General features: G+C 39.6%; 1 protein-coding gene across 2 annotated transcripts in view; it reads left to right on the top strand.

Annotated features, from left to right (window-relative positions):
* Window positions 1–12,702, top strand: part of scube3 (signal peptide, CUB domain and EGF like domain containing 3) — a 112,738-nt gene that overhangs the window by 64,198 nt on the left and 35,838 nt on the right. For both annotated transcript variants that reach the window (XM_023331801.1, XM_023331796.1), the window contains exons 5-6: window positions 8,114–8,260; window positions 10,060–10,176. In XM_023331801.1, the coding sequence (XP_023187569.1) occupies window positions 8,114–8,260; window positions 10,060–10,176 (264 nt within the window). The remainder of the gene's footprint in view (window positions 1–8,113; window positions 8,261–10,059; window positions 10,177–12,702) is intronic.

Below are 12,702 nucleotides of genomic sequence, written 5' to 3'. Positions count from 1 at the left end.
TATATCTACCACAGTGATGGAGGACACCCACATGGGTGGGTGTCCTCCATCACTGTGATTAGGTCGTTATGTACTGATGTCGGGATCTCGAGATAATAAGTCGGGATAATAAGTCGGGATCTCGAGATAATAAGTCGGGATAATAAGTCGGGATCTCGAGATAATAAGTCGGGATCTCGAGATAATAAGTCGGGATCTCGAGATAATAAGTCGGGATTTCTTTCCTTTTTTTTTCTCTCCATGTCCCCTTAGGGGCTCCGTAGAAAACTGTTCACTTGCAGATGTACTTTAAGTTTTGAACTTGTCCACAAGTTGTCTGGGTCCCACAGTAAGATAATTGTCCCGATTTGTGACCCGATCTTCCTGTTCCTACAATCTTAAGGATTATTGAGATGATGCTAAAGATAATTTCCTGAGATATTCCTCCTGTGTGTGTTGTGCTAAGAATGATATTGTCACCTTGGAAGAACATGTAGACCAAGAAATGTGAGTTTGGGTCTCTTCAGACATTGGGGCCTTCTTCAACAGATTTGTTGTGGTTTTCTATATCTACATGGTTTGTAGCAAACTTGAGTTCATTTTTTCAGCTCTCTTTCACAATTGACAGCTTTGAGGAATATGTGACTAATTGTTGTCTGGATTCCTCAAATTCTCCCACCAAAGCTGTGTGTCACTGCAGGGATTTTCCATAAGATGATGAAACTTGGGATATTGTTGCATTACCTAAATCTGGGTTAGAATTCATAACTTTATTCCTGACCTGACTGGTGTATTCTTTGATCTTTGTGTTGATCTTTGTTCTCTGATGTTCTCCTAAAATCCCTGATGCCTTCAGAGAAAAACTGTATTTATACCGAGATGATATTCCTGAAATATTTCATTTGGTGGTATAAGAGTAAATGGGGCTAAATTCAAATACACACCACGCATTTCCAGGTTTTGGTCATCAAGAAAATCATCCTTTCTTTTAGTCTGTCACAAGACACTCCAAATGAAGTTCTCAGGTGAGTGTGTTTGTAATGTGAAAAAATGTGGAAATCCTAAACTCTTCTGAGCATTTTGCAAGAAACTTAAATTGATTCTTTGGAAACAAACAAAATCACATAGTTGCCAGCTGTCTTTTCCATTCTCTGGTTGTTCGTGCTTTTAATGGATCCTTTCTGGAAAAAGGGGTGAGAATGAGGTGTCTCAACAAGGCGTTTGGGACAATCACAACCAAAACCAAACAGTAGCACTCTGATGACTTTCCTCAACTCTATGGACTGACTTTGTGGGGAGGAGTTAATCCCTCGACCAGCTCTTTGCCCTGCCTGACCATCTGCTTGGCGGCGCAGCTCAAAGCAGTCCAGATATTTTTCCCTTTCTCTTTTGCATGCGCTGACATTTTTATCCTCCCATTAAAACTTTTAAGGGCCCATTATCTAAGAGGAAGGAATGCTGCTTTAATAGTGTGGTGGCTCCATTCTTGGGCCCCTTCTTTTCAGCGTGTATCCACCCAACTCTTGGTGGCGGCTTAAAGTTCTTCTGCAAAGAGGCGACCGTCTCCACTCTGAGCTGCATGACAGCAGATTGGGTCAGACCATGACCCATCCTTTCACCAGCCCATGCTCTCAAAAGCAGACTACTAACCCTTGACATGCCTTCCACCACTCCAGCTCCTTTGTTTCAGTTTCCCTTCTACATGGTTCTCACATTCAAGAGATCTTGCAGATTTGGTCTTAAGAACTCATGCTTCCTTTGGTTCTTTTGTTGGAGGATTGAAGGAGTTGCCGTTTTATCTGTTGTTAATTTGTCTCCTGTTGCACAGTTTCTAGTTCTCGGTTGAATAGTTCTCATTATAAATGTCACGTTTCCATTAGCTATGAGTGTAAAATAATCATTAACAGAAATATAGGCTCGCAAATATTTATTCTGTCTAATTAATCTATATAATGTGTTTCACTTGGTGAAATACTTCCTAAACAACACCTAAATCGTTTCTTAACCATGACCAACTACTTTGACGTCTTTCAGTCTCGTGAAAGAGTCTTATGTTCACCACAGTACTGAGACTGCCCTTGTCAAACTGTTCAATGACATCCACATAAATACAGACTGTGGAAGAACCACAGTGTCAGTTCTGTTGGACCTCAGCGCAGCTTTTGGCATGGCTGACCACAACATAGCTGGGCCTAACTCTCTCGTACAGAAATGGTTTGAGTCTTACCTAAAGAACAAGCTCCTCAGTTTGGACAGAAGTCACATATGGGGTAACCCAAAGTTCAATCCTGGGAACCCTCCTATTTAATAGCTACATGCTCCCACTAGCCCAGGTCATAACAAGCTACTTAAATAACTACAGAGATGATACACTGCTCTACATTACAATGTCATCAGGTGACTTTGAACCCGTCCAACCATTGAACAGATGCTTAGGACAGATAAATGTATCGAGGTGACATGACTGTGGAAGAACTAGACTCTAGGAGAACAAAAACAAAACTGAAGTTAGTATTTTTGAACCTAAAGAGGATGCTTAAATTTCAGCTAGAATCTAGCTGTAATTGCCCGAATTCTATTTGTGGTGAACTTTGAGAGTCACATAAAGACAGTTACAAAGTTGACAAACATTCCCAGGATTAAATAACTAATGTCCCAACAAGATCTAGAGAAACTTGTCCCTGTGTTTATCTTTAATTGCTTTGATTTCTGCAGCAGTGTCTTCACAGGTCTGCCTAAAAAATCAGATGGCTGAAGCTGATCCAGAATGCTGCTGCTGATGTTCTCTCTAAAAACAGGGCTATAGGGCATATCATCTAAAGTCCTTACACTGGCTTTGTTGTATCAACCCTTCAAAATCATCAGGTCATTCAAGTATTCTGGTTCTAATCTCTTTATCCCCAGAATCTGGAGAACATGGAGAAGCAGCATTCAGTTTTTATGATCCACTTATTTGGAACATACTTCAAGAAAACTGCAAAACAGCCAAAACATTGGGGTCCTTTAAACCCAGGTTACCAGCAGACTTGTTTAAAGTTGATTTTCAATAATCTAATTTATTGAACTTGACTGTAAATCAATTCAATTATTTTCAGAATAATAAGCCTATCTAAAGAGACTTTAACAAATACAGACACCTCAAATAAAAATTTGAGATGTCCATGGATGCTTGTGGGTATTAAATTATGAATACAAAATGCTATTTTTGGCAACCTAAAGTAAAAATATATTTCTAATGTGACCAAGTTGGGGCAAAAAAAAGTCACCCAGCTTGCTCACCACCAACAAGTGGAAAGAAATCCACCACCAACTACTACTGAGAACTGCACACATGCTCTCACACACACACGCCCACACACACCCCACACACATCTGCAATTTAGGGAGCAGATTTCCGCCCCAAATAACCTCCCCCAACAATCGCACTCTAAGTGAGTAAAGGAGGGAGTTACCCAACCAACACTAGAACAGTCACACAATTAACCAGGAAACGAAACTGCAGCCAATTACGTCCATCCACAGAACGTGGCCAAGGGTTTCCATCGATGACGACACCCTATGAACTGCAAACCATGCCCACTGGTAATCTACAAACCAGATTTTATGTTTCCTACTGGCAAAACGGAAATTCATCATAGCCAAGTAGATGCCTACCTGACAAAATAACACCATTTTGGCTGACAACTCAGTGCAGATGCCTCGCGGCTGCACAGTGATCTGGTAAGATAAAAGAAAAAACAACCGTCCAGTGTACAGCTGCTTTTAAAGAGGTTGATCCATTTATTCTTTTTTTTTACACCCCTATCCCTATTGGGGTTGGGAGGGGTGCTGGTGCCTATCTCCAGCAAGACATTTCGGGCGAGAGGTGAGGTACACCCTGGACAGGTCGCCAGTCTGTCACAGGGCAACACAGAGACAGACAGGACAAACACCCCTACACACACACACCCACACCTAGGGAGAATTTAAAGATACCAATTTACCTGACAGTCATATTTTTGGACTGTGGGAGGAAGCCGAAGTACCCTGACAGAACCCACGCATGCACAGAGAGAACTCCATGCAGAAAGACCCTGGACCTGGAATCGAACCCAGGACCTTCTTGCTGCAAGGCAACAATGCTACCAACTGCGCCACCGTGCAGCCTGAGGTTGATCCCCAGTCCTCAATCATTGATGCAAATGAAGACTCCTGAAGCAAAGCTCACCTTGTCACACTAATTTTGATGGTATGTTGATAAAATGTGTCCCACCTGTTAAATAAGAAGCAAAATCTCAAAAGATATGAGCAAAAAGTTTTATATCTGCAACTTACACAATTTTATGTGTGTCAAACACTAGGTAGGTAGGTAGGTAGGTAGATAGATAGACATTGAAAAAGTGATCTCATTTTGTTTATCAAGTAAAGAAACAAGCTGTCACATCTTGTTTTGTGAAATGTCTGTGGCAAAGTAAAATCCGTCTAAAGTCTTCACTTGTTCAGACTCTCACTTGTCCACTTTGTCCCCTTCTTCCTCTGAGACCATTGTCCTTGATCCCTTTTGTTTCAAGTATTTATTTTTTTTGTTAGACCTTATCAGGCTTAATAACACACCTTTAAAAATATCTCATTATCATGTCGTCGGGCTGATAAACACAGTTGTAAAGTGCGGTTTCTCTGCCCATGGGGCATTCAAGGGCGTATTCGGGCTGGGAAATGTGCATAATGAATGTCAGCGTGGCATCACAAAGAGTCAAAAGCGCAATGTTTTAGGATTCTGGTGGTGGTGTTCACTTAATGTCATGTCCTGCAGTTACTCCTGCTGATGAAGCTGAACTTCCATTAAGTTAATGGCAAACACACAAATTGAGTCCTGTTCAAGAAAATTAAAAAATACCTTTTCCTAGTTGCTTCCTCCCAGAGGACTAAGTGGTTTATTTCTGTAGGTATGAAAATAAGAACTAGAAACGTAACAAATTAAAAAAGTGCTTATGGCATCAGATGGATATTTAGAAGCTACTTCTCATGGATTTGAAAGAAAAGATAGATAGATAAAAAACAAAAAACAAAACTTTTAAAGGCAAGAAACACACCGATAAAACCCCCAAGTTATGCTTAGTGTCACATTTTAGCAACCTTACGTTAAAAACCTGGTTCTATCATGATACCAGGTGTTGTTTCAGTGCATTTTTCTGGACCGCATTCTTCTGAAAAGGTTGATAGTAAACTGGTTTTTGTGTTGCATTGATAAGTCTGCTGGTTATTCATTCTGCAGGTAGTTATCAAACCTTATAGTTCACAAATAAATCCTGAAATTTGCTGGCTTCTGGCAGCAGCATTACCTTTAAGTGTTTTGTTCAGAGGTCACATGCTGTGATGGGAGGACAAAGTTATGGGCACTTTAACATGCTCTTTCATTTCAATATTCCCTGTTCACCACAAGTGCCGAAACTGGATGGATCCGTTTGGTGTTAAGCTTTGTGAAAAACCATATCCCCTCTGATTTGCTCTTTAGATGACATTTAAATTAGCCTTATTCAGCTACAGGTCTGTTTCCTGTCCAGATTTCTGAATATGAAGTGGTCTGTAATAAACAGAAACATGGGTTACCGCTTAGTAGAAAGTCTGATTGACTGATTGTGTGTTTTGTTTTAACATTTTGCTTTTTCTTCATAAAATATTGGCTTCTGTCTGCCAGTAAGTAATATCCTTCCTGGATGGTAGTTAGAGTGATGTGCTTTGGGCAGATGAAAGCTGAAACTGGCCCCATCTTTGTCAACACTTGGACTTGAATTGGTCCTCAGAGAGATGAGGAGCCAGGTTTTGGCCTCAGTCTCACATGTTATGGATAGGTGGGAGTGTTGTATTCACATTCATATGAGATTATGAATTCAGATAACCACCTTGGTCAGTAATCATAAATGGCTACAAGAAATTTACTCTGGTGTAAATGGATGAATGCATTCTGCTCTGGGTGCAGATAGAAGCAGAGAAAAGAAACCAGGAAACTCCACATTGGCTTCAGGCATCCATGTGACAAGCTGTGGAAATCCTTGCACTTTAAACAATCAGATATGTTGACACACATTCAGCTTAGCATGGCCTCTTTCATTTGGGCGTTCATGTCTGATGGCCCCAGCCTCTTGTCAAGGATGTAAACAGCTATCACAGGAAAGTGGGAGAGGATTGCATAACCTTCGTGTGCTTGTTGACAGACTTAAAGTGATGGACAGCACATTAGTCAGAAGGTCAGAATTCTTGATTAGGTTGACATCACCCAAAGTTACCCAACTCAATATCAGTGCCATCAGTATAAGCAGACATGCAGTGTCTTGCAAAGTGCAAAATTATTTGCACCACTTTAACTTACAATCACAAACCTTTCCATATTTTTATTGGGATCTTATGTGATAGACTGGCAGAAAGTAAGGTATAATTGGGAGGGAAAATGTAAAACAAGTGCACCAAATATCATAGTTATAGAGTTTATCTTTTGTACAATTTAATTTCAGTGAAAATAAAGCAGATCTGTAAAGATTTCAGAGGTTTGCTAGAAAACATTCATGAAAACACTGCACCATGAAGTTCAAGGAACACAACAGACAGGCCAGGAATGAAGTTGTGTGGAGGTTTAAAGTACAAAAAAAAAAAAAATAAATAAACATTATCTAAAGCTTTAAACTTCTCACAGATCAACCATGAGAATATTATAAAACTATGGCATAGGTGCAGCTCTGCCAAGTCATGACTGTACAGCTACACTGGCAGTCCAGACATAAATCAAAGAAGCAGTAAAGAAGCTTATGCTGACCCAGGAGTTGTTGCAAAGATCTACAGTTCAGGTGGGAGAATTTGTTGACAGGAAAATTGTTAGTCATGCTATCCAGAAATCTGTCCTTTATAAAACAAAGGGACATAAAGAAAGTGATGTTCAGTGGAAAGGGATTAAAAAATATAAAGTTTACAGGTCAGGTTTTTGGAGTTTTCTAAAAGAAAATTTAGCTGAAACTATTTGCTATGTTAAGACAACAGTAACGTTGATCTTTCCAGCTATAAACACTCCCAGGTGAGTTTGGCATCAAAACAATGGATGAAAATAAAAAAAAACAACATAGCTAAAGTCATTTGACAACATGCTTAACATTTTTTATGTAAACCCTGAATAGGAACCTTTGATTATTATCCATGACATTTTGTTTTCCTTCGGTACAAACAAAGTTTGACATATTTCCCATTTCTCTGGGCCTCTAACAAGAGAACATGCCATTTATAAATTTGCCACTTGCTTAAAATTATCCACATTTATAGTCAGAAGCATAATTTAAAAAAATAGTATCAAGTGGAACTGCAATAAATAAGGCTGGACAAACATCCATGTTTATCTTGCCACCATGGACAGTTAGGAAGATGATACGAGAGGGAAAGAAAATCTGCACGGAGTTGAGATCTTCAGTAACACCGTGCTGTCAGTCACCATAGGAACTATTTATTTTACGGATTTCAAACAGATGTTTAAAAAGGAATCAATAATTGCAAATGGTGCTATGTAATTTTTGGCTTTGGAACGCTTTCAGGTGCTTGTTGTACCTGTAATAAAGTAATCTTACATTCATCTTTCGGAAATTTGTGTTGCAATAGTTTAGTCAAATACTTGCAGACGTAGGTCATGCTTTAAGTCATGGAAGTGTACACTGACAACCTTAATTTACTGGAATGAGTTTTGATCTCACTCTCTGCTGGGGGAGTTTTATTTTTTTGTGTTCCGTGTTTCTTTTCTTTATGGGGGATTACTCCAATTAAAATTACAGCTCTATGGAATCAGCTCCTGCTGGGAGTTTTATCCTTTTCTCTTGGCAGCCTTTCTTTTTATAGCTTGGAAACGGTAAGCATGCTCCAACAAGAACCTGACTCTTTGTGAAGGGATACTGAGCATGTCAGTCACCAGCAGTCAGCAGGCATACAAGGCTCCTTAGGTCAGAATGCGTGACAGGCATTTGAACATTTGTAGTCCACTTACCATCTCTGTGATATTTAATGTAAACCAAACTTGGTTTATGGCATGCTCTGTGGCTTTAAAAACAGTGTCTAATCTTCATGGGAGCTGAGAGATAAACTTTCTCTACAAACTATACATGTCCTTCTGTTTTCTTCACAGTGCAACCAGAAGGCACAAAGGAGGGGCCCACCTGCATGGACAAGAACCACGGCTGCGCTCACATCTGCAGGGAAGCGCAGAAGGGTGGCATCTCCTGTGAGTGCCGACCTGGATTCCAGCTCACCCGGAACATGAAGGACTGCAAACGTAAGTCATCCTAACCCCATGGGTTGCATGGAAACATGCACAAATGTCAGTATGGCTGCTTTATTGGCTGCTCAGGAAGAAGGTGATTGTGGTTTGGAAACAGGCCGGGGGATGGATAATCGCACTCACCACACAAACGTCTTCCAAAAAAAGTTTGAAGTTGACATTTATGTGGCATTACCGAGCTCTGACTAATCTTCTCACTGGTGCTCGTAAAAAATAAAAAAGAAACATGTTTTTCAAATAAGTAGGGATCATTTACACAACCGGGGCAAGTGTTGGAGGTTAGTCGAAGGGGACCGCTCAGACAGACAGCGCGCACTTCCTGTTGCCGCGCAACAGAGATCATCCTGTCAGAGCTGGGGGCCAGCGCCTGATAGGGTGGGGGGGATTTGTCTGTGTTTGGATAAGGATTGGAGAAGTGTTATTCTATGGCTTCTCAATGACAGCTCAGGAAAAAGGCGAAAGGTGTTGGGATGGGAGAGTTCAGATAGGATGACGATGGAAGCCTCGGCTCGACCATGCTCTTTTTCACTCTGTCATCACAGGTTCCTTTGAAAGGTTAAGCTCTTTATACGCTCTGCTCCATAAATGTACTTCACAGAAACATGCAAAATTGCAGTAAAAATCAAAGGCTTCCTGTTATGATTCATGAATTGCTGCAAAATTAACTGAGCTTGTCAGATTTCCCTCACAATCTCACACTTCAGACTCAAATAAGGTGGCTTTTGTATTGATTGTAATGAGTGCTGAAAACAAGAGGTAATTATTCCCTATAATTAAATAAAAATGTTTCCCCTTTGGCCCTTTTTGGAGGTACTAGCCAAGCTGTATGCTTGCTTTCACCTGTGATAAAATATTCTGCCACAATCAAATTTTGTACATATTTAAGTTTTTACAGACTTTCACATTTTTTGAATCACCATAAATAATGAAGTGATGTGTAGTTTTGATCACTTTAGGTTATATTTACATTATTTTACATCAGATCATTCGTGCATTAAAACCGTACAATTAGTTTTGTTCTCTTCCTCATAATATGACACTTCTAATTTGTAAAGATCTGTTTTCCCAAACAATTCTTCTGATCTATCTTTTGAGATTATTCATAATAAGACCTAGGAATGTCTTTTTGTATGTTGGGAAAAGCTGCTGTGATAATTAGTGTGTTTTTGGTGTTTGATTTACTAATGCTGGCTGTAAAATTGATATCAAAATAGAAGAAAAAAAACATGCAGAGGAGTTTGCACTGACATCAGTGCAATAAGAAATTTCCTTAGTGATTAAATGTATTCAAATTAAAGACTGGACTTATACTACTGCTTTAAAAATAAATTTATTTTAGGACATTTTACACTTTAACCAAGGTTGAAGTACAGGCATTGAGTAGTGTATTTAGCATGAGGAATGAGGCATCCTGCACAGATTTGGTGTTATTACAGAGCAGCTCATCATATAGCAAGAAAATGCTAACTTGTTTGCTAGCATTGCTCCATTGAAACAGGGTTGACTTTTAATCTCTGCATTAGCAGCAGCTCAGGCAACAATCAGTGCTTCTGATTAGGTGCTCTTTCTGAAACAAACCTTACTGAATGTGTCTTTGAAGCCATGGGAACGACTGGGTGCAACCTAAGTTCAGTGTTTACGCGATGGAGCATATGGCCCAGTGAAAGAGTTGCATGTTATTTACTCGTTCTCCACTTCCTGACACCTCCTCGCTGACTGTTAAAAATTCGAGAAAAAGTTGTGTGCACACTCCTCTTTAATTAGCTCGTGTTTACTCCTGCCTCCTTTCATAGTGACGTGCAACTACGGCAATGGAGGCTGCCAGCACATCTGCGAGGAGACGGACCATGGCCCCAAATGTTCCTGCCACATGAAGTTTGTCCTCCACAGCGATGGAAAGACTTGTGTAGGTGAGTCATCTCATCCAGAAACAACCACAAATGACAGGAAATAATTCTTGTTGAATGAGGAAATTACAGCACAGTGGGATCTGAGCAAATTTAATTAACATTTAAAATGGGGTTTTACGTGATAAAATGCAAGCTGAGAAACAGGCTTTGTTACATTTAAGAGACACTGCTGAACTTTTTCTAATGATCCGTGACATGCAAGGTCAAAGGGCTACCGTTCACTGTTCTCTCCTTTTCGTGCTACTTTAGCGTAAACTCCTCGCTCCTGCATCTGCTTCTGCCTCTCTTCCTCCGACCTTTTACTGAACGCTGTCTTTTTCTCTCTCTGTTTTCCACAGTCATGTCAGAAACACACACCCTCTCTCAACCTGTGGGTCACTTACTTCACTGCTTCCTGTCTGAGATTAACTCACACACCTGATCTAACCTTCCGCTGGCATGTATCAGTGTTTGCCTCAGGTTACTTAGTTTGAGGGAAAATCTATTGGCTACTCGGATCATATTGAGCCATTCTGAAGGGCATTTTCTAACCAGACAGTATGTGTCCAGGAGAGTCGGAGCATAGTGCTTGATGGATAACCATGCAGAAGATTGTTGATATTTCAGTGATGGAGTAGAAATAAATCTGATGTTAATGCAGAGACAAAGTAGCAGTACAACCTTTGTTTTTTACCTCCAGTGCTTGCAAAAATATCTTCATACACCTTCCACTGTTAAACATTAGGTCCATTTATTTTATTGAACTTTATGTGATAGACCAACATATGGTCCTGCATAATTGTGAATTGGAAAGAAAATATTAAGTTTTCAACCAATTTCACAAATCAGAAATTTGTATTCAGGCCGTTTTACTCTGATGGTACTTCAGAATAATAATAATAATAATAATAATAATAAAATTAACCAGCTGCCTTCAGAAGTCACCTCAGAATGGCAGAGAATAAAGTCGTGGAGAAGTTTAAAGCAGATTAGTTAGGTAATAAAACATTATATCAAGCTTTCAACATCTCGCTTCACCCTTATCCACCCATTATGTCAAACAGAAAAGACTTTGCAACTCCAAACCTAAAAAGCCACGGCAGTGGTACTAAAATGACAGGCTAGAAGCAAGGAGGGTGATAATCAGAGCAGACCGGTGGTAACTGTGCAGGAAGACTCTGTTACTGGACAACTTTTAGTGGTGCAGTGGACAAGTCTGTCAAAAACACAGCTATTGTCAGGAGAAAGCTGTTCCTCCCATCTGGAGTTTGACACAAACTAAATAAGGGACACATGAAAGATTTAGAAGCATTGGACCAACATTCACCTTTTTAGCCTGCATGCAAAGAATGTGTGGAGGAAAATGAAAACTGCGCATCACCATAATACAAGAAGAAAATATGTTAAGAGGCTCGAGATTCAAGCCTTTTGATGTGTTTATAAAAGCTCAGTTAACTTCAGAGTTCTTTCACTCCAGGACAGTTCAGGGGACTAAGTTGAACTTGCTAAGAAAATGTTGAAAAATTGACATTTTTACTTGGTTTGTTCAAACTGTTCCAACCAATAACAGTCTCATGCAGCTGCAACAGCTGTTCATTTGGCTGCTATCACAAGAAGTTTTAACATAAAGAGAGCATTTTTTCTTTTTAGTTTAAAAAAGAAAAATAAATAAATAAATATCTTTATTTATTTATTTATTGGATTATGGATCTCTATATTGGGAGCATCTCATTGAAAACTTTACATTTACTTAAACCCATTCTTGCTTGTTGCTGCAAACCCAAAACTTTTAAACAGAAAATATGATGGGATTTGAGATAGCTAAAATGTTCTTGGGTTTATTAGAAAAGTATATTCTTACCAGGAAGACAAGAATGATGGATATTGAGCTAAAAAACACCCCTGGCTATTAAATGTTAAAATGTCTTGCCATAAGAGAGACAGTCATCAGGATGCTGCTCTGTATCTATGCCCCAAAAGATTAAAAGATGGGGACTACATCATTCTGCTTCTAAAACAAACACACCCAACCCTTTTCAGATTTTTTTATTTGTAAAATAAACTATCTAACCATGTTTTTTTCCATCCAGTTTACAATTATACACTTTTTCGTTGGTCTAACATAAAAACCCAATAAAACTCATTGAAGTTTGTGGTTTGCAACACAAGAAAATGTGAAAAAGTTATGCAAACTTCTTACTGCGCTGTATTCAATCAATGAGCAGAGTTATTGTCTGCAGTTCTCTGAGCGTAAAATTAGATTTTGAGCAAGTTGGATAAGACTTATCTTGAATCAAGATGAGCATCGAATTGATTTTGGTAGGTGCGTCTGCAGCACAGCCCGGTGACGTTGGTGCTCGGTTTCAGCGGCTGTTAAGTTTGAGAGCATGGTTTGAGTAGTGCCTGATTAGCTCAGTGTTTCTGGATCCCTCTCACGACCGCAGTCCTGATGAGAGCCAGACCCATGTCAAGGTCTGGTCAGCCAACCTGTCATTATTGCTGTATCCCCGTAGGCCAGGATGATACCACAAAGTTGACCTCAACCAA

Source organism: Xiphophorus maculatus, chromosome 1, assembly GCF_002775205.1.
Source record: "Xiphophorus maculatus strain JP 163 A chromosome 1, X_maculatus-5.0-male, whole genome shotgun sequence".
NCBI lineage: Eukaryota > Metazoa > Chordata > Actinopteri > Cyprinodontiformes > Poeciliidae > Xiphophorus > Xiphophorus maculatus.
The sequence above is the reverse complement of the archived record's forward strand: the minus strand, read 5'-3'. Positions and strand labels throughout refer to the sequence as shown.